This window comes from Antechinus flavipes, chromosome 1, assembly GCF_016432865.1.
Source record: "Antechinus flavipes isolate AdamAnt ecotype Samford, QLD, Australia chromosome 1, AdamAnt_v2, whole genome shotgun sequence".
In the NCBI taxonomy this organism is placed as follows: Eukaryota; Metazoa; Chordata; class Mammalia; order Dasyuromorphia; family Dasyuridae; genus Antechinus; species Antechinus flavipes.
In genome coordinates this window covers 184,404,612-184,428,026 of record NC_067398.1, presented here as the reverse complement: position 1 = coordinate 184,428,026, position 23,415 = coordinate 184,404,612, and the positions used below count along the sequence as shown (strand labels likewise).

Below are 23,415 nucleotides of genomic sequence, written 5' to 3'. Positions count from 1 at the left end.
TCTGGGCTTCACTTTTGGAGTTGTCAGTGTTCTCAAAGCGAAGCCAGAGTACTTTCATCTCTGACTTCTATAAAATGATGTGAAATGTCAGTACAAGTTGTAAGCAAAAAAGAAAAAATATATAAATAAAAAACCCTTCCCAAGCCTTGTGGCTGGCAGGTTTTATTGGTACTGACAAACCCATCAAGACACAGGTAGCTTGCATTCTGCTATGACTGGATGATAGTATCATCTTTGAGGTTGTTCTGGTGAGATGTCCATTTTGCTCTGAAGATACTTCAAAGAAATATGGGTGGGTTGTAATGCACCAGTTGAGTCATATCTAATTGTCATATTTGCTTCCTTAATAGCTGAAGTCAAACCATGCTTTGATGGAAAAGCTCAGATATACTAAAATTGTGGACTTTCCATATCAGATATCAAGATGCAAAAACTAGTGCAGAATTTTCCCACTGAAATCAAGAACAGGAACTTTTTTATGACTTTTTTTCCTAAGTAAACTTGAATCAATCACATTTTAAAGTGTTAATACCTTCAACTAGATAGGTGAGCCAAGTCACAGAACATAAAAGCAATTCAAATCTTTGTTCAGAATGCAAACTCTTTTTTCTTTTTTTTCTTCACTACCATGTACCCTGTCTTTTTTGCACTAGGACATAGGGCCAACATTGGAATAGATTATTTTCTTGGCATTTTGACCCAGCTAAAATCATGGAACATTTGGTAGATTGTTTAGAGGGGGAAAAAAGTAATCCAAATACACAGACATGTACACACACATGCCTGTCATTTTGGTGTTTGGTTGAAACTAGTCAAAAAGAAAGAAACAGAAGGAATCATTTCATTTTTTTCTAGCTTAGAGCTCAATGATTACTCTGTAAGTAAGAGAAGTCATTCTATACTGTGTTTGTGTCTATAAGAGTTGATTCATTTTCTATATCACTTTGTGCTGTAGGTAATGATAAGCTACATAGAATGAAAGACATAACTATGTTAAAGATCTCACTAGTTTGTTCCCTAGTTCTGTGTATTTTAAGAAATTCTTCAAACAAAGAAAAAATGTCTTTGGAAAAGAACACGCTTTGAATCCCCAAGGCTCTTTAGTAAAGGCTACTCATACCATTGGAAATCAATGAGCATCATTCAGGTGACTGTACATGGTCTTCTTTCCCTCTGTGGAATGAATTGTGTAGTGCAGGAAGCTTCAGTGGGACCAATCAGAACTTTTAGAACTTATAACAGGTGGTTGTGCCATCTGCCCCTTCAAATCCAGACAAAACAACCAGCCCAGAATACTGGGTTCTAAAAAATCCAACTTTGCAATGTGAAATCAAAATATTCAGAAGGAACCAAGGGATGTAGTGAGCTGACCTCAAGAGCATCATGTCACCTCTCTAGGTCCCTGTTTCCCCATCTCTAAAATGAAGACACTAAAGTTTTTTAAAGGTCTGTTCAAGTTGTAAATTTTATGAAGTCTTTAGTTATAACATCCTACATATCCTTCAAGTATTCATTGGAGAAACATTAAGAATTTGCAGATGAGAAGGTAGGAAATAGTGTAATAGTTTATATTTCAGTTGGATTTTCTGTCAGGGGGGTCAATTTGGTTCTCAATAAATACATTGTTCAGCCATTCCCTAATCAAAGAAATATGCATTGTCTTGATCTATGTGTAGTTTATTCTTTATTTGCTATTATGTGAGTGACTTTGTTATTTGAAAGGGCTGTATCAAAAACATATCTACAGCTCATTTGTCACATTTCAGTTCTAATACTATGCCACTGACCACTATGGCCTCCTTTTCCAAGCAGGAAATTCATGTACTTTTTTAATTCAAACTGCCCATTTCTGTGTATATTCTTTTTAAATAAGTCTTGGCCTTCATGTTGAGGAAGACACCATTTTATTTGGAGACTGATTGCTAGTACCGGTTAATATTTGCTGACTTGCCACAGTGTGCTGAATAGTACTCAGCATAACAAATATGTGGTCTCTGTTCCTAAAGCATTAGACCTTTGTGTGTGTGTGTGTTTCTCTTTCTCTGTTTATTTCTCTCCCTCCCTCCTTCCCTTTCTTTGTCTATATGTCTTTCTGTCGCTCTGTCTCTCTCTGTCTTTCTGTATTTCTGTCTTTGTGTGTGTCTCTCTGTCTCTGTTTCTCTGTATTTCTCTGTGTCTCTTAGTATCTCTTGTCTTTGTCTCTGTCTATCTATCCCTGTCTGTCTGTCCCTATCTCTCTCTGTCTCTCTGTGTTTCTGTCTGTCTTTCTCTGTCTGTCTCTGTCCTTGTCTGTCTCTGATCTCCCTCTCTCTCTCTCTCTGTCTGTCTGTCTCTGTCTGTCTTTCTCTGTCTTTCTGTCTCTGTCTGTCTCTGATCTCTCTCTCTCTGTCTCTGTCTTTCTCTCTCTCTCTGTCTGTCTGTCTCTGTCTCTGTCTCTGTCTCTGTCTCTGTCTCTCTGTCTCTCTTTGTCTCTCTCTCTCTCTCTCTCTCTCTCTCTCTCTCTCTCTCTCTCTTTCTCGTCATTCTCTCTCACTCTCTTTGTCTCCCTTCCTCTCCCGTTTCAGTCCCCTTTCTTTGGATCCCTTTCATTGACAAAAGGAAACATTTGTGAAACAGATCCCCAAAGCTATCTTCCTTAGAATAAGATAAAATACTTCTGTGTTAATTTTGATGAAGATAGATTCACTTTTGTTTCTAATTCATTTCCTGGTTGTGCAATAGCTGAAATTCATTTAGTCATGGGCAGAACAGGGGAAAATCAGGAGGGGAAAGTTAGGTAAAAAATGGGTTAATACTGTAAAGGCCTGGGTGCAAATGTGTGTTAAGTTAAAAATGAATTGAAATTAGAGAGGGAAAAAAAGATAAAAAGGGCCATGAAATAATTAATTGTTCTGTAGGAGATGGCCTTTCTGTATGGGCAGAATTTTTTTTTTCTTCACTTCTTTCTGAAGAGACAGTCAAATACAGAATCTCATCTCTTAATTAGAAAGAAAAATACTCATCAAACACATCTCATCACTGGAGAGCTAATGATCCACAGCTGCTAGTCTGAAAGGGCAGGCTTTTTTCCTGAACAGTAGGAAGTGTTAATCATTCTGGATGAGATTTCTTTTTAAAATATACTGTAGTTTGCAAAAGAATAGGATATTCAATATTCCAACTTAAATGATTTTTTTTGAAGTGTGCTACACGAGGGATACTGTCATGTGTCTCACTGAATGATCATTTAATGCAGGCATCTTTCACTGCACTTCAATGAGAGTATCAATTGATGGGATGATGTAAATGGCCCAGTCGTGCTTGTGTGTCTTAAAACCCAAGGCTCACAGAATAAAAATCTTGCATGTATTACAACTCATAAGATATGGTGATGTTGTGAAATCTTAATATTTTGAAACATTCACTCTTCTTGAAACAATTCTCCTTGTTTAAATATCAGTGGAGATCTCATTCACTTAAATTCAGAACAGTACAGATTTTTATTTCATTTTTATTTATATAAATGAAGGAAAAAAGAGTGTCCTTTTAAAAAAAGATGCAATTGACTTACTCATTTCCTAAACTATGTCATTAGAGCTATCTCTTTAGCCTTTTCTGTTTCCAAATATTTTAGATAGAAGAAAACCCTAACTCATGAGAACATTGTGAATTGCTCATTTTTGATCAAATGAAGCTATAGGGACAGAATGGATAAATGAAATTGACAGATCATGTCTATACCTTATTTTAACCACTGTTTTCAATCTCTCTATCATACCAAACTTTTATCTGGATTGCTTACTAGCATCACTTGACAATTTTCAATTTTTCCTTCTCTCCCTTCATTTTTTTGCTATGATTAAAGCACTAGTGAGAAAGATGCATAGATAATCCACAAACCCTGAAATAATCAAGGGTCAGCTCTAGCTTCAGAATGCCAATATCTATATCTATGTACTCCTTCCTCAACCTTCTATAGGTTTTTTGACCAATAAACAGTTCATCTTGTTCACATTTTCCCTATAATGTTAGATTCTTTAGCTGATTGTTAACTTTGCCTTTCAGAAAGATGTACTGATGTTGCCAAGCTTTTATTTACTCTTAGTAAACAACCAGGTCCTTTCTGGGGCCTCACAGACCAGTTCCCAGAGTACAGATGACTATTATGCTCCTTAGGACTAAATTAACCAATAGGAATCAATTAAGGCAGGTAGGTGATACAATGGATAAAAAACTAGACCTAAAGTCAAGAAGGCTACTGAGATCAAATCTAGTCTCTAACACTAACTAGCTGTGTCACTCTGGGAAAGTCACTTTACTCTGTTTGCCTCAGTTTCCTCATTTGTAAAAAGAGCTGGAAGAAGAAATGACAAGCCACTATTATTATTATTATTTATTATTAAACACTCTGTTTTTAATACACATCACTTTATGAATCATATTGGAAGAGAAAAATCAAAGCAAAATGGAAAAACCATGGGAGATATTAAAAAAAAAAAAACCAGAAAAAAAAGAAGCGAACATAGCATGTATTAATTTACATTCAGTCTCCTTGGTTCTTTTTCTGGTTGCAGATGGCACTTTTGTCCAAAGTCTATTGGAATTGCTTTAGATCACTGAACCACTGAGAAGAACCAAGTTTTTTATTGTTGATCATCACACATTCTTCTTCTTACTGTGTACCATGTATTCCTAGTTCTGCTTCTTTCACTCAGCATTAGTTTGTGTAAATTTTTCCTAGCCTTTCTAACATTAACTTGTTCAATATTTTTAATACAACAATCATATTTTAGTACCTTCATATACCACAAGTTGTTCAGCCATTTCCCAATTGATGGGCAACTATTCATTTTCCAATTCTTTGATACCACAAAAAAAGATGCTACAAACATTTTTGCACATGTGAGTCCTTTTCCCTTCTTTATGATTTCCTAGAGATACAGACCCAATAATGGCACTGCTAGATCAAAGAGTAAGCCACTTTAGTATCTTTATTAAGAAAACCCATAATGGGGTCAAAAAGAATTAGACATGACTGAAATTACTTAATAATAAAAATCAGTTCACATTTTAAAAATGAGGATTCACTAAGAAGTAAAAGTAAAAAGAGTTGTCAGACATCTCCCCAGTCACAAAGGTACTACTCCTCCACTGTAAAGTCCCTTAGGAGACTGGTCTCAAGCTTAAAATACAGGGATGCATACATGTAGAGAATGTCTGTGCCAAGAAATACTCTCTCTGATAAAGCCTGGGAGTCCTTGTCTGTTTTAGTGAAGTCTTTATAAAGTTCCCCAGGCTCTGAAGATCAGTGCCTTTTAGAATCCATAGCTGGCACTTTTTGTCATTATCCCACTTAGTTACTTATGGATCATGAGTCTTCAGGTTTCTCAGCCAACCAGAAAATTCTTAGTCACCACAGAATACCAGCCCCTTTATTACTCATGGCCCAAAGGAGATTCATTCACCAAGCCTCCTCCACATATTATTGAATTAGAAGCAGATAGAATATTTGCACATATTCTGAAGACTAAAATCAAGCAGGAATATTTATGCCAGCTTCAAAAACTTGTTCCTCATTAACTAATCTTCCATTACATTCATAAATCCATTCTTTTCTTCATTGGGATGAGGAGTGGGGTTGGGGACGAAGAAATTTTTTTCAATATTGATTCTCATTTTACCTTTGGCAAAAGAGAAGAAATGGTATACTACTGCCTTACATTTTCAATTTTTGAAGCCAATTATTATTGAAATTCTATAGATCTCATTTATGGCTCCAGAGAGTAATACAATTCTCTCTTTTTTTACTGCCTCAGAATTGATATAATTTCTTTTTTAAAAATCAAATCTCTTTTGAACAGAAACTTTTAATTTTTTTTCTTTATGTAGGCCAATAACAATAGTAAAAATATATCTGTTATTCCACAGTCTCCTTGAATTGTTCTACCTCAATTTCCCTGCATTAGTTTCCCTGGATTATATCTCCATTGCCTTGAGTTAGTTTGTAATCCCTACCTTTTTTTCCTGTCCATTTGGGCACATTCCAAAAGATAAGACTATCTCAAGTACCTAACTGACATTTTTACTTCTTTTTGTTCAGACAGCCTGACTCTGGCCTTCTAGTTAGTAAAAATTTATGGTTTTCCCCCAATCCTGCTAGAACTGATTATGTGGTCCATCCCTGAAACTTCCCACTTTTTGCTCCTGCCTTTGTTTCTCTTCTTACTAAAGTCTTATAAAAAGACCTGGAACTCACATTCACCACTGGATACTTTGAGATGAGAGTCCTGTCCAGTCAATCAATTAAGCTCTCCAATAAATAAAATATTAAAACTCTCTAATCTCTATCTTGCCTCAGTTTCTTTGGCATTACAAATCTTACTAAAATAAGATGATGAATTTAAGGGAAAATATTACCCTGCAAGAGGAATGATGTAATCATTATTTATTCACTGCAATCAATTGTTATTTTCAAAATTTAAAAAGTCATTTAGAAAACTCCATATTCAAATGTAATTTGATTTTAAAGCCCTATCCTAAAGGAATTAGATCTTAGGCTTTTGTTTTATTTTATTTTGTTTTGTTTCCATTGATTAAGATTTTTGTTGCTAATACCATACAAATTGATTTTTAAAAATTATTTTAATTCAATTTTATTTAATTTTCAGGTCTGAATTATTTTCCTCCTGATATATCTCCTTCCCATTATTAAAAGCCAGAAAAACAAAGTCTATTACAAACATGTGTAATCAAGCAAAACAAATTCTCAAATTGGCAATGACCGAATAAAATAAGATTCCTCAACATGTACTCTGAGTCCATCACTTTTCCATCAGGAAGCAAGTAGCATTTGTCATCATGAATCAATTGTGATTTAGTAAGAATACTAAGACAAAAAAAAATTTAAGAAAAATCTATTCTCATATAACTTATTTTCTAGGTAGTGATGGAAATAACTTGAATTCAAAATCAACAGGAGGTAAATAGAGAGGATCTTAGTAGGTGAAACATTCAGGAAAGATTTCCAATGAAAATTGGTACTCCAGAAGACCCAAGTTCAATTCTAGCCTCATACACTTAATAGTTATGTGATCCTAGGCAAGTTATTTTATATCTGTCTCATTTTCCTCAACTGTAAAATGGGAATCATATTAACACCTAGATCATAGAGTTGTTGTGAAAATCACATAAGATAATATTTGTAAAATGCTTAATACAGTACCTAGTATATAATAGGTATTATACAAATTCTAGCTATTATTATCATTAAGTTTTTTTGTCTTTAACATGTTGAGTTTGAAATAACTATGAGATATCTAGTTGCTGTTGTTCAGATGCATTCAACTCTTCATGATCCCATTTGGGATTTCCTTGCAGTAGTTTGTCATTTATATTATTTTTAAAAACATATACATCTATCTGGAACAAGAACACAAATAGATAGAAAACAGACAAGTCTGCCAGGAATTTTATAATGATGTAGTCTTGTTAGCAGTAATAATAGAAGTGGAATGATCAGATTCTGCCACATATCTCTTCAGTGCTCTATAGAAGATTTGCAAAGTATTTGAGAAGATGAAGCTAGGAAAAGCTGATGAATTTGACCAAGCAGGGGGAAAAAACAGTATAGGAACTAACATAATTTAAAAGTTTGCAGAAATCCTTTCTAAAGATATAAAAATATTCTAAAAGTATGGAAAAATCAGAATCATACATTTTGAGATGAAAAGAGCCTCCGATACTTATTATTGTGGACAAGTCACTTAACCTTATGTGCCTAAGTTTTCTCATCCTAAAGTCAGCCAGAAAAAGAAATGGCCAACCACAGCAGTATTTTTGGGAAATAAAATCCAAATGGAATTATAGAGACAGACACAACTAAAAAACTGAATTGAATACATCTTTACAGCATTATTGAATAGGAAGTTTTAATACATAAAATGTCACTGTGTTTATTATATGTTTCCTTTTAAAAGTCAGCTAGAAGGTGTAGTGGACAACAGTTCCAAGCCTGGAGTCAAGAATATGTAGTCCAGATCTGGCTTCAGAACCTACCATTTGTATAATCCTGAACAATTTGCTTAACTACTCTATTTCCTCATGTGTAAAATTTGGATAATAAATCATTGTCCTTACCTTTCAGGGTTATTGTGAGGATCAAATGAGATAGTAATTGTCAAAGTGTTTAGCACAATGCCTGTGGCATATAGTAAGCACTATGTAAATTTTTGCTCGTTATTAATATTATTATCAAAGAAAGCTTTTGATTCCACACAGTTTGTAAAGTGTCTCTCATATGCACATAAAAATTGTTTAAGATGCCAGTACAGAAACAGCTGCAGAAAAAAAAAAGTAAATGCATATGAAAAAGTCATGCCAGTTCTATGGTCAAGGCCAAAAGATGCAGAATATACACTTAATTTGGAATTAGTTGAATGATGTTCCCAAATAATAATTTCTCACTAATTATTATACACATCTTTAAAAGCTCAATGTCAACTTATTCTAGTCAGAGATTTGTATATGGGGGAGACTTTAAAGACCATCTTGTTCATATTCCTTATTTTATAATTGAGGAAATAGAAGTACTGAGAGAATAAACAACTTATTGCATTAAACATGAAGATAGGTCTCTGATAGGACATCTTTCATTGCACCATTAATCACTGAACGAAAGCCTAAATAGTACGTTTGTTAATTGTGCAGATGATAAAAAAAAGATTGTAAGAACAACTCAACACAGTAGATGGATCTATAAAGATCTCATCAAGTCAGAACAATGGATCAATCTAATAAGGTGAAATTTTGATTAAGTATAAATAGAAAGTTCTACCTTTGGGTTCAAGAATTAAATTTTGTAAGTAAAAAATAGGAAAGATCTAGTTAGAGCATACTTCTTGTAGAAAAGGGCTGGGATATTTTTGTGGTAAATGAGCTTATTATGAATCAACAATAAGACATGACAAATAAAAACTGGCACAGTATTTACTGTGAGGAAGATAAGGATATCATTATATTTGGCTATGGTCATGGCACATATGGAATATAGTATTCAGTTCTAGAAACATTTAAGAAAAATACAGACAACCAAGAGAGCAAACAGAACAGGGTGACAAGGATAGTAAGAAGTCTGGAGAGTGTGTCTTTATGAATATTATTTTAAAAACTGAGAATATTTGCCATGAGCTCAGAAGTCATTCAGTCCTACTTTCATACTTCCAAGACATTCTTTCTTTGAAATGATCCCCAATAAATGGACTCTTTTAGAAATGCAAAATAATATTGTTTGGCAATATCAAATAACCAAATATAAATGCATGTATATTCCCTCTCATACTTCAGTAATGGAAAAGGGTGGACTTGATGTGAGATTCAAATCCCAATGGTAACACTAGTCCTGTGACTTTAGATCAAGGCACTCGATCTACTTGCTACATCTCAGTTTACTTATTTGTAAAATGGATATAGCAATACTTATAACTTACAGAATAGAAATTAAGGGGGGAGGGCATGTCCTTTAGATTTAACTAGGAATTCATTGTCACCCAGAATGTAAATTTTTTGTGAGAGTTGCATATGCATGAACAGTATCTTTTCCTTATTCTTCCCATTTAATTATCTGATATTTTCAACTTATTAAGTAAGTATATCTGTGACTTTTTATTGCTATCCTTTTTATTTGATTTCTAACATTTTCCTAATGGACACTTGAGGTCCCCTTTTGATATTTTTCTTTTGTCTATTTCTTCTCTTGTCACTAAAAATCTTTCCTTTATAAACTTAACTATTGAAGTAGTTTGATCCATATAAATGTAATTTCTGTTTGTATCTTTCCATTTTCTTCAAATTCATGTCCCATTTTTTCATATACCATTAATACCAACTTTAGATTCTGTTTTTTTAACTTGCAATTTCATAATTTCTTTAAACTTAATCTATTGTTTTAATTTAGCTATATAATTTTGTGTTTGGTGTGTTTATTGTAAGCAACACATGAATAGGTTTTGTTCTTAGCTCAATTCTGAAGTTTTTCTTTGGTTGGAATAATTCATCTCTACTGTTAAAATAAATTGGAATTCTTTTTCTGTTATATTCTTATTGTTGTTGGTGGTATCAAGAAGGTAAAGTCTATCTTAAATGTCTACAAATGTTTCAACTAGTAAATAAACAGGTTATGTTTCTATTTTTTTTAAATTGTTATTATACTATCATCTCTTTTTAGTGTAGAGAAAGGAATTTGCTTTGGAAATTGTCAACTTTCTTTTAATAGGCTTTTTGTTTTTGTTTTTGTTTCTCATCTATGTTAAGTGTCTTTTTAAAGGGAAGATGATTTCTAGTGTTGTAGAAGGGTGTTTAATGTTTAGTAAAAATGATATCACATGGCTATGATATGGATTTTTAGTACTCTTTTGTGCTAAATTTATTACAGTGCTATATTTATTACAATTAGAAAATTTTTACAGAAGTATAAACTCTCAAGATTAACAAAAGAGGAAATAGAATAATTAAATAATTCTATCTTAGAAAATATTGAACAAGTTCACTAAGAAAAAATCCTTTGGACCAGATGGATTTATAAGTGAAATCTATCAAACATTTAAGGAACACATAATCCCAATACTATATATAAATTAGTTGAAAAAAAACAGGTAAAATACAAAATTTCTTTTGTGATAAAAATAAGATTTTGTTACCTAAACTAGGGGGATCAAAAACAGAAAAAGAAAACTATGGATTAATTTCCTTAATGTATATCTATTCCAAAACTTTAAATGAAAAACCAGCAAGGATAGTACAGTAATATAGCATAAAGATCATATACTTTGAACAGGTGGGATTTAATACAGAAAACTCAGAACTGGTTTAATATTAGAAAAAGCATCAGCATAATTTATTATATCAATAACAAAAATAAATAACAACAAAAATTATATGATATCAAAAGATGCAGAAAAAATCACAAAATACAACAACCATTTCTATTAAAGAGCACTAGGAAGTATAGGACCCATTGGAACCTTTCTTAAAATTATAAGCCATATCTATCTAAAACTAAGCGCAAACATCTATAATGGAGTTAAACTTGAGACCGTCCTAGTAAGAATGGGAGTGATGCAAGGGCATTCATTATCACCAAGGTTATTCAGTACAATACCAGAAATTCTAGCTATAGCAATAAGACAAGAAAAAATTGAAGAAAGACAAATAGACAAAAAAGAAATAAAGCTATCACTCCTTGAAGATAATATGACAGTATACTTAAAGAATTCTAGAGAATGAATTTAAAAACTTACTGAAACAATTAACCACTAAAGTTGCAGGATATAAAATAAACCCACACAAATCATCAGCATTTCTGTAGACTACTGATAAAATCTAGCAACAAGAGAAAGAAAAAGAAATGCTGCCAACATAAAACACTTAAAAATCTACATGTCAAGATAAACACAGGGACTATATGAATACAATAACAGAATACTTTTCATACAAATATAGACAGATCTAAACAACTGGAGCAATGTTAATTGCTCATGGGTAAGCTGAGCCAATATAACAAAAATAATAACTCTATATGATTTACTTATTCCATGCCATAACAAACATCCAAAAGCTTTTTTATAAACTATAAAAAATAATATTCATCTGAAAGAACAAAAAGTCAAGAATATCAAGAAGGAAAAAATGTTAAGGAAGGTGGCCTTCCAAAATTACAGATTTTGAATTATATTACATAATAATAATCATCACTTACTTTAAAAAAAAAAAGGAGTGGTGGATCAGTAGAATAGATTAAGTACAAAATCTACAATAATATAGGGGCAACTAGGTGATGCAGTAAATAAGAGTGTCAAGTTTCAAGTCAAGAAAATGCATCTTCCTGAGTTCAAGTCCAGCCTCAAAGACATAATAATTTTTTGATCCTAGGAAAATCATTTAACCCTTTTTAACCTCAGTACCCCATCTGTAAAAATGAATTAGAGAAAGAAATGGCAAACTATTGTAGTGTCTTTTGTCAAGAAAATCCCGAATCACAAAGAATCAGATATGACTAAAAAAAAGGACCAAACAATAATAACAATTGGTGCCTATAGTAATGTGGTATTTAATAAATCCAAAAATCTAAGCTTTGGGAATTAAGAATTTCATAAAAATTTCTGGGAAAACTAGAAAAGTCTGGTAACAATGAAAAACAAGGTAATCTCATACCATGTTACCAAGATGAAGTTAAAGTAAATTATAGTTTAAATATAAAGGGTGAAATCATAATGAGGGGAGGGTGTAAAAATATACCTGTCTGATCTATGGATAAGAAAAGCGTTTATAACCAAACAGTAGATAGAAGAAATTATGAGAAATAAAATGGGTAATTTTGATTATATGACATTAAAAGTCTTTTGCACACACACACACACACACAAAAACCTAGTCAAAATTAGAAGGAAAATAGGAAATTGGGAAAACATTTATAGCAATCTCTCCAATAAAGGTTTCATTTCTCAGATCCATGAGGAACTAAGCCAAATTTATAAAATTTAAAAGCCATTTTCCCATTTAATAATGGGAAATCTAATTCTAGAAAGATAACTTATGAACTCTAAATGCAGACTGAAGCATATCTTTTTTTTTTTTTTTACTTTATTTTGTTTTTGTTTTCTTTTGCAACATGGCTACTATGAAATGCTTTGCATGACCACATATGTATAATCAAAATCAAACTGCTTGGTTTCCCAGGGAGGAGAGGAGCAGGAAGCTGGAAGCATATTTGGAACTCATTTGATGGCATGCTAAAATTTATGCATGCACCTAAAGGATTATAGGACTAAAACAAAAATGTGTATATTTCAACATTATAAGAAAACAACGTTAACAAATAAGAAAAAGAGATTACTGAATTGAATGTTAAATGAGAGCTAAAAAACGAGCAAGTGAATAAACCCAAAACAATGGAAAAATAAAACAAAATTGAAAATAAAAATACTCTGATTAAATAAAACTAAAAATTGCTTTAAGATAAAATAGAAAAAAATAGCTAATTTGATCAAAAGAAAGAGAGGGAAGTGAAATGAAACAATTTATAGTCAAGTGAGAAGAAATTTTTTAACAATTTTTTAACAAAAGTTAAATAAAATTAATATTTTAAAGGGCAAAAATATTAACAAAACAGAAAATAGGTAATATAAACAACATAGTCTTGTCAAGAGAAATTGAAGAAATCATAAACAAACATTTTAAGGATGAAAAAAATGATAGGACCTGATAAGCTTACAAATAAATTCTGTCAAGCATTTTGTTGAAATGCAAATAATCCCTATATAAACTGTTGATTAGGTGCCTTTCTAATTAACTTTTAAAATTTCTTGCTGTGACATAAAGTGGGCTTGATAGTCAAACCAGGAATAAAGACAAAGAAGATAAGTCATTATCTTTTTTTTCAAAATTGAGTATAAGAATACTTAAATGAATCTATCACATTCACATGAATATTCTTTCCAATAATGTAGATTTCATCCATGACTGTTTATCCTCTGTGAATCTCACCCATGTGTCCTCCATAGGTTTTACCCAAAGCCTCTAATATTCTATTAGTCTTCCTCCTGTTTTTCTAATATTTTGAAGATGTCAATGGAGCATATGGGCTATTTATGAGTTATCTGTACCTCTCACCAGGTGACTGTTATGTCTTCTTTTTCAATAATATATTTTTGATGACATCATTATCACCATTCTTTTTTTTTTATAATTCCTTCTTCATATTGTTTTGTACATTATTAACATTCAGAACCACCCTTTACTTTCAATTACTTTCAATTCTTTGGAAACTCAATTATTCTATGCTTTGCAACTGTATAATGTGGGTAATAAAATATTAGTATTGAAAATGAGTCCTTATTTCAATGAATAGCTAAGTTTTATTAAAACACACACAGAAAGACACAACTTGACAATATAGAAAGGAAATATAATCTATTTTTCTTCTCTTATTAAAATTGGTGTGATTCTTTTTTCCATAAATATTTCTCATTTGATCCTCACAATAATTCTGCAAATAGATACTATTATTATCCCCATTTTAAGATTGAGAAAACTGAAGTGAAAGATTGACTTATCCATGATCACAGAAATATTTGAAGTCAGGTCTTCCTAATTTCAGGCCCAGTTTTTATACTACCTGGCTACCTCTGTTTATAATTTTTATGCAAGTATTTATAGAAGCTATCTAAGATGTGTATATTGAATAGATGAACTCTATAAGCTGTCCATAAAACTTCAAGAAATTACCTTATAAAACTATTAAAAATAATAAGAAAAATCATTTGGTGAAATTAAAGATAAGAATTTAAAGGAAAACAAAAACAAAAAGTGGAGAGAAAGAAACAGATTTCAAACTATATTATAAAACAATAATTGTAAAATTTATCTGGTTTTAAAAATAAAAAGAGGAGGGGGAGGAGGAAAAGGAGAAGAAGGAGAAGAAGAGGAGGAAAAAGAGGAAGAAGAGAAGAAGGAGGAAGAAAAGGGGGAGAAAGAGTAGCAGGAAGAGAAAAAAGAGGAGGAGGGATAAAGGAAAAAACCAAAACAAAGACAGAGAAAATGTTAACCTTTAGGCAGATGGCTAGTACTATCATTTTAGTGTAGATACCCATCATCTTAAACCTATACTATTCCAACAACCCACTGATTGGTCTCTTTGCCACAAGTCTTTTCTCACATGCTTGTCTTCCATTCAATTCTCAAAGTAATCTTTTTTAAAAACATGTTAAATATTATATATGTATACATATCCATACAGTTACTTTGCTGCACAAGAAAAATCAGACTTAGAAATAAGATAAAAATAACCTGAGAAGAAAATAAAAAATCCAAGTGGACAAAAGCAGAGGAAGTGGAAATGCTATGTTATGGTTCATACTCATTTCCTATAGTTCTTTCGCTGGGTGTAGCTGGTTCTCTTCATTATTGAACAAATCTCAAAGTAACCTTAAAGAAATCTCATGCTCAGTAAATTCTAGCAGTCCCCTACCACCTCCAAGAACAGATATGAATTGTCTGTTATTAAAATACTCAAAGCTTTTCATAGCCTGTCTTCCTCTCCCTGCTGTATACCTTTCCAGGTTCCTTATATCTTATACCCCACCACATACTCTGCAATGCAATAAAGAGACTTCTTTACTATTTCATGTATGAGAAATTCCATCTCATTTTCTAACTTGGGAACTTGCACTGGTTGGCCTTAATGCCTGGAATGTTCACCCATCTTATCTCTGTCTCCAAGCTCCCCTGGCTTCCTTTTAATTCCAGTTAAAAATCTCATCATCTTTAGAAAGTGTTTGCCTATCCTCCTTAATTCTAGTACCTTCAATCTTTTTATTATCTCCAATTTATCCTATGTTTATCCTGTTTGTATACAGTTATTTACAAATTTTCTCTCCTTTAAACTGTGAGCTCCTTGAGAACAGGGATTGTCTTTTGCAATCTCCAACATTTAGAACAGGACTGTCACATGGTAGGAACTTAATAAATATTTGTTGCCTGAATAATTCACAGAGACCAGAATTTGGGTATTTCTACTTCAGCTCCAGCAGTCATTCCTTTGAAATCAGTGAAGGGGAAAAAAAGATGACCCAGTTAAAACAATTAAGAAGGAGTTAATGTTGACTATAAACAATGGCCTGTAGGTTTAATTTTGGTTTTTCCCCTATAACACAATTTATTAGTATTGTCATCCTAATAGAAAATAAAAAACAATCAGATATAATATGGTTTTAACTTCCCCCAAATCCTTCAAAGCCCAAAAGAAAACTTTTTACTACTTGCTCAAGTTTTTTTTTTCTTTCTTCCCGATGCAGTTAGGACATGTTTAACTGCTCAGTTAACTACCTTATTGAGAGTAATGCTGGGATTTATTATATTAAACTTTTTTAATCTCTTTACTTAGGACATAGTACTATTATTCTATGTTTAAATCTATTTCCTTGAATGAATTTATGTTGACTCATTTTCTTCTTTGTGAAAGATTTCTAATTATTCAGTGAGATCTGTACTGAATGGAAGATTCAGTTCAAACTTTTTAAAAACAGTAATGTCAGTTGTGTTATCGTTTGCTTTTAGATTAGGCAATAAGGTTAAGAAGCAAAAGTTCATATTGCTAGTCTCTTTAAGTGATAAATTGCAAAACCATTTAGGCTCAAATACAGATAATACATAAGTGTTAAAATCCGTGGGAAAACACTTATGCAGCTCTGTTAAAAAAAAAAATTAGTTAATCTTTAAGGTAACCTTGAAAAGTAAATCATCTAAAATGATCTTTATTTAAAGATATAACTGAGATACATGTTGGATTACTTTCTGAATGTGACAAAGATGCAGAATTTCATACCTAATATAGTAATGAAAAAAATTGCTAGCATTTACATAGCACATTAATGGTTTCCAAAGCATTTTTATTTTATCATCTCATTTGATTTTCACAATAACTTTACGAGTTATGTGTTATCTATATCCTTTATAAAGATGATGAAACTAAGTCTAACAGAGAGTAAGCCTACTAAATGTCTGTGACAGTATTCAAACTGAGGTCTTCCTGATTTAAATTTCAGTACTCTATTTTGCCTCCTGTTTATCCCATTTTATTAATTGAAAATCAGTTTAGAATCCTGGCCACCCTCAAAATGATATAATATCAAATCAGTTTATACACAAATAATTTCCACAGTTGCCTTGCAGGGATATACAAAGTACAGAAATATGTGTGATTATTTTTAAAAGAAGTATTTTAAAATATTCTAATAGAACTTTTCTTACTCCCTGTGATCCAATTACTTTCATTTTGATTTATGGCTGACTGATTTTATACCAATGTTATGTTAATGAAAGTTTCATTCCACTTTTGTGAAACATTTCTATCATTTCCTATATTCTGAGAGGTGAATTCTTTTCAATATTCTTGTGTAGGCTTCATAATTCCATCCACATGTTATTCCTGTAACACTGTTATTTGAGTAAGATGAAAGTCTCTAATAATAAATAGTGATTCATTCTTTATCATTAAGGAAAATATAGATATTTTTGAATGTATAGCAAAACTCATTTTGATGCTTTTTTTTTGTTTTTGCCTTATTTTGTCCAATTTAATGATACTTTTATCAGAGAAGACAAATTAAAATCACCTCTTTGACAATGCAATATTTTTTTCTTTAAAGAAATTAAACCAAGTAAAAATTTACTGTGACCTCCTAACAATGTCCTTCCAGGGTTCTTCTCTGCTTTCAGAAAATGTTTAAGGAATCCTCATGACTTTGTTTTCAAGATAAATCCTCCTGTTCTAAAACATTTGAGTTTGTGTTTTTGAAGTGGAGCGTGAATAAGAGAATCCATTTAATGCCATTCAGAATTGACTCATCTCTTTTTCTCCCTCCTGTCTCCTTCAGCTTTTCCTCTTTGTGGTTTGGAACTTTGAGCTCTACATGATACCCCTGTTTTTGTTGTTGCTACTGACGTGGAACTACTTCTTGATAAAATCAGGGAAAGATAACCGGCAACGTGACACGGTACGTCTTTGCTTCCACCCTTGTGCTCTTTTTGCTCTTCTTTGTGAGGAGACGGCAATGAATTGTTTTTTCAAAACAGAATTTCTGTTGATACTCAAGTTGGGGCAAAAATTTTGTCAGTTCTTCCTGTTATCCACAGTGAAAAGTTTGCATGTGTTCCATTACTTTCTCTTTTTGGTTGAAACTAAAATGGAAAACACATACTGAAGAATGCTTTGGATCCTGGTTTTTATTTATAAGGAGCTGGTTTTCATTTTAAATGAGCACAGGAAGAGAATATTTCTCTTCTCGATATTTCCCAAGTCTTATTGAATGCTAACACAAAAGTGCATATAATTCTAGGAGCTGAAGGGACAGCAGGGAGAACATTTAATTTCTCCCAAATGATTCATGGAAATATGAACTAGATCCATTTTTCTTGCCACAGTTCTTTTTGATTCTGTCCTAGAGAAAATGAATCATTGATATCGGCTTAGGAGATTCTTCAAAGCACCTTGGAAGGTACATTATACACTCCCAAGTTCTCTGTAGATTAAAAACTAGTTATGCTAATGGTTTAAGGATATAACTTAAAATAATTTGGCCCCAGGGAAAGCTAAACCAAATCTCATCTCTCCTCCTCTCCACTTGTCTTTTTGAAAACTGCAGAACAATTTGGAGTGCCTTCCCTGTCTCTATCCCTTTGTATAGGCCATTCCCTAAACCTAGCATGATCTCCTTCCTCTCTTGGGACTTCTCACTTCTTTCAAAGCTCAAGTATCAACTCCTTCAAGAGATCCTTCCTGATTCCTACAGTTATTACTGTTCCCTCTCCAAAATTATTTTGCATATACTATGTACATATTTTATATTAACTTATATTTCCACCTGTTGTTAACGTCAAACAAAAGATAAATTTCTGAAGTCTATTAACTAATAGTTTTGTTTTTTTTTTCTTCTGTCCCTAGTGCCTGGCATATAGTAGATCCTTGACAAATGAATATTGACTTGAACTTACCATTAAGGGGATTTTAATTTCAAAAGCAAAAACAAATGACTTCTCATTCTATAAATCTTTCAGTGTTCTTTCTGCAGACATTAGCACATTCTCCTGGGTTTGGCTGGTGTCTTATTCCATAGAATTACCCTGTAGATCTCCATCTTCTGAAAACAAAATATTTCCAAAAACTTCAACATAGATGGAGCCCTTTTTCTAAAAGAAAATATGTGAACTTATTAATTTGGTAGATAGACTAACACTGTTCTGAGAAATCTGAATATTTCTGAAACAAAAGAATCTATTTTGGAACTCATCAAACTCTGAAGAGATGCTTTCCCCACCAAAGCCCATCATTTGATTTAAAGTTAACATTTTCATAAACTTTCCACAATGCAATATGATAATAGGATAAGCTAATAATATCTTCAAGTCAGGTCAACAAGCATTTATTAAGCACATTTATCAATCACTGTGAAAATATCTGCTTTCAAGGAGTTCAAAATCTTGTTTTGATTTATATCAATTTATTTTTTTCTAAAGACAGTTTTACATGATATTGTATTCATTTTTAAAACAAACATAGACCAAAGATGAGTATTCACAAAGTGTGCAATAAAAGAAACTGGCAAAACCTAAAATTTGTTGAATGAATAGATAAGTTTCAAAATAAAAAACAGGTCTCTAATGCAGGGTTCTCCCAATCTCTGCCCTTGGTCTTATTCTTTTCAATGTAGGTTGGGGACAAGATTACTTGTTCATATAAAATAGAGTATTGGTATCTAGATGCTACAATGAACAGAGTTCTGAGGCTGGAGTGTGGAAAAAACTCCTCATGAAGTCAAATCTGGCCTCTGATATTTATTAGCTGAGTGACTTAAGGCAAGTCACCTAATTCTTTTTATCTCAGTTTCTTCATCTGTAAAATGACCTAGAAAAGGAAATGGTGTACCATGCCAGCTTTTTTGCCAAGAAAACTCCAAATGGGAGTCACAAACTCAATAACAACATTAAATTGAATTAGGAGTTTTAGTAAATTTCATGAGGCAGCAGTACACATGGCTTTAAAAAAAGTTAATTTTTGTTAAGCTGCAAGAATAGAAGTATAGCATACAAAGTGAAAGAAAAGTGAGATCTACTATATTTTGTTCTGCCTATTCTAATATCTGAAACACTGTGATCAGTTTTGCATTTCTAATTTTAGAAAGAAAATTGACAAGTTAGAAGAGGTTGATGAGGAAGAAGGAGAGTCTAGAAACCATGCCATACTAAAATCCTTTGATGACTTGTGGATCATCATAGTTATATTCAAATATTTATTTGAATATTTAGATTTATTCTTTCTACTTAGTGCCAGAGACATAGCTAGGACTGGTGGTTATTAGCAGGTAGATTTTATCTCAATAAGAGCTAAAAAAAAAAAAAAAAAAAAGTCTAGGTCTAGTCTTAAACACGTTATTAGCGAGAAAAAATGGATAAACAAAGCTTCTGTTTTAATCTGAAGACACTCTGTAGTGCATGGGAAGAGCCCTAGAGTTTATTTGTTTAGTTTGTGGTTTTCTCATTATCAAACACAAATCCTGTAATTTTATAGTAAAATAAGGTTAGTTGCCCAAAGTCTGGAAAAACCTCATTTAATTTTCCCATCTTTGATAATCATTGTGTCCTTAGGAACACAATAGGAATAAAGATGTCTCCCACATTATGAACTTGTTAATTCAAAGAAAGTTGGAACCATCAACAAAAATGAAGAACTTTTGAGGGATAAATTTGGGATGAAACATTGTTTTTGTTTTAAAATGTTAAATCTGAAGTATCTATGATATCCTGGTGGGATATCTAAAATATAATTGATCTTGTAGAAATGATGATCAGGAAAGAGATTAGGACTGGATGTGTAAATTTAGGAATATCTTTTATAAAGATGATAACTCTTGAGAATTAATGAGTTCATTAAGAGAAAATATTTAGAGAAAAGAACAAAAAGCCCAGTATAGAACCTTGGGTGATGCTTGTACTTAATAGTACAAGTATTCTTATTCTCTTTTTATAAATGAAAAAATCCAAACTTCCTGAAAACTTAGGTTCAATAGCCAAAGTCACTGACCTTAATAAATGACAAAGCAGGGACTTATTCAAGTCTTCTAACATTCAAGCTTAGTGCTCTTTCCAGTATGCTATGCTGCTTCTCAGGTAAATGCTGGCGTTGCAGAAGTCAGTAAGTAAATGATTATGTGATTCAGAAAGTTTGTTAAAAGAAATAGGAGTTGTTCAATACTCCTTTAATTACTTTGTTAATTGGCTTCTATTTTGTTGAAAGGAAAGAGGCAAGTTTCACAGACTCACAGAATCACAAAGCTTAGAAGTACTTACCTATATCCAGTACAAATTCCTTCATTTTTAGAATTAGATAATTTAATTTTCAATTGGTTTGTAGTCTATTTTTTCCTGGCCCTTTATTGAATGTAATTTTTATTGCATCATGGTCTAAAAAAGACCTTTCTGCCCTATTTTCTGCCCTTCTGCATTTGATTGTGAAGTTTTTATGCCCTAATATATGATCAGTTTTTGTATAGGTGCTATGTACTGCTGAGAAAAAGGGATATTTCTTTCTGTCCCTATTCTGTTTTTTTCCAGAGATCTATAATATCTAAGTTTTCTAAAATTTTATTAACTTCCCTAGTTTCTTTCTTGTTTATTTTGTGATTTGATTTATCTAATTCTGAAGGAGGGAGGTTGAGGTCTCTTGCTAGTATAGATTTGTTGTCTATTTCTTCCTGTAACTAGCTTAACTTCTTCTCTAATAATCTGAATGCTGTTCCACTTGGTATATATGCTTTTAATATCATTAGTACTTTATCGTCTATAGTATTCTTTAACAAGTATAGTTTTCTTCCTTATCTCTTTTAGTTAAATTAATTTTTATTTTTGCTATGTCTGAGATTAGAATTTCTACCCCTGCTTTTTTTTGCGTCAGCTGAAGCATAACAAATTCTGCTTTGGTCTTTTACCCTTACTCTGTATGTATCTCTCTGTTTCCAAATTTATTTCTTGTAAATAACATATTGTAGGATTCTATTTTTTAATCCATTCTGCTATTTGCTTCTTTTTATGTGAGAGTTCATACCATTCACATTCACAATTTTCCCTTCTGTCTAACTCCTCCCATTTTTTCCTCTTTCCCCTCCTACTTCCTTATAATGAAAAATATTTCTATATCCAACTAAGTGAATATGTTATTCCCTCTTTGATCCAAAACTGATGAGATTAAGCTTCAAATAATGCTCATCTCCCTCCCTTTTTCTCCTCTATCATAATAGGTCTTTTATGCCTCTTTGTGTGATCTAATTTATCCCATTTTGCTCCCCCTTTCCTCTTCTCTCAGTACAAATCCTTTTTCCACCCCTTAATATCATTTAATCAGAGTCATTTCATGCATACATCCTCTGTCCATGTATGACCCCACTAACTGCCCCAATAAAAGAATACAGTTTTCAAGAGTTATCAAGAGTTACAAGTATCATTTTTTCATCTAGGAATGTAAGCAGTTTAACCTTAAAAGAACATTTTTTCCTGTTTACCTTTCTATGCTTCTCTTCAGTCTTATGTTTGAAGATCAAATTTTCTGTTTAGTTCTGGTTTTTTCAGTAGAAATGATTAAAAGTTCCTTATGTCATTGAAAATCTATCTCCTCCCCTAACAGATGATGCTCACTCTCCCTAGATAATTGATTCTTGGTTGTAATCCCAGGTCCTCTACCTTCTAGTATATGGTATTCCAGGCCTTCCTGTCCTTTATTGTAAAAGCTTTCAGATCTGAGTAATCTTGACTGTGGCTCCTCAATACTTGAATTGTTTTGTTTTTTTTTTTTTTCTGGCAGTTTGTAGTATTTTTTTCCCCAGTTCTGGAATTTTGCAACAATGTTTCTTGAGGTTTTTCTTGTAGGATCTCTTTCTAAAGTGATCAATGAATTCTTTCAATGATTTTTGGTTCTCGTTTTTATTGATGATCTCTTGAAGAATGCCAGCCAGGCTCTTTTTTTAAAAAATTATGTCCTTCAGGTGCATCAATCATTTTTAAATTGTTGCTCTTGAATCTATTTTTCAGGTAAGTTGTTTTTCCAATAAGGAAAAACTTTTTTTGTAAAAAACATTTACATTTTCTTCCATTTTTAAAATTCTTTTTAATTTTTTGACTGATTCATGATGCCTCATAGAGTAATTAGCTTCCATTTGCCCAGTTATCGTTTTTAATGTATAAATTTCTTCAATTAGCTTTTGTATCTCTTTCTTACATTTGCTTAATTCTACTTTTTAAAGTGTTGCTTTCATACTTATACATATATATATATTGCATTTGGGAAATTGTATTTTTAAAAGAATTTTCTTTTTCCAAGCTGCTGACTCTCTCTTCCATATCTCTCATTTCTTTTCTCTATTTTTCTTCTTCCTCTCTTATTTGCTTCTTATAATATTTTATGAGCACTTCCAAGAATCCTCTTTGGGCTTGAGACCAATTCATATCACCCTTTGAGATTTCCTCTGTGGACATTTTGTCCTCATCTGAGTTAGTGTTTTGATCTGCCCTGTAACATAGTTGCTTTGTACAGTTGAGGTTCTTTTCTGTTTCTTGCTCATTATCTTTCCATTTCTTTTTGTATTTTCTGTTTTGTAACTTTTATGGTCGAGTTCTGCTCCTGAGGTAAATGGGGTCCTGTCCCAGCTTCTTGTGCCGCTCTGAGCCTTGGCTTTGAGCACAGGAGTTCTTTGTGTTAGGTGTCTTGCTCACAACAGAGGATAACCCTACCTGTTTTCTCCAGACAACAGCCTGTTTTTCCAGGCTGGAAATCTGCCTTCTGTGCTGGGACTGGAGGCTGCTCCTTTGGTCTGCTTTGCTACTGAGCCAACACCG

The 23,415-nt window shown here is 32.3% G+C and overlaps 1 protein-coding gene across 8 annotated transcripts in view; it reads left to right on the top strand.

Annotated features, from left to right (window-relative positions):
• The window catches only part of MCTP1 (multiple C2 and transmembrane domain containing 1), a 697,990-nt gene that overhangs the window by 551,737 nt on the left and 122,838 nt on the right, over nucleotides 1–23,415 (top strand). For 6 of the 8 annotated variants that reach the window (XM_051993777.1, XM_051993761.1, XM_051993752.1 and 3 more), the window contains one exon: nucleotides 17,409–17,528. The exons of the other annotated variants lie outside the window; for them this stretch is intronic. In XM_051993777.1, coding sequence (XP_051849737.1) covers nucleotides 17,409–17,528 — 120 coding nt within the window. The remainder of the gene's footprint in view (nucleotides 1–17,408; nucleotides 17,529–23,415) is intronic. 8 annotated transcript variants of the gene reach the window in all.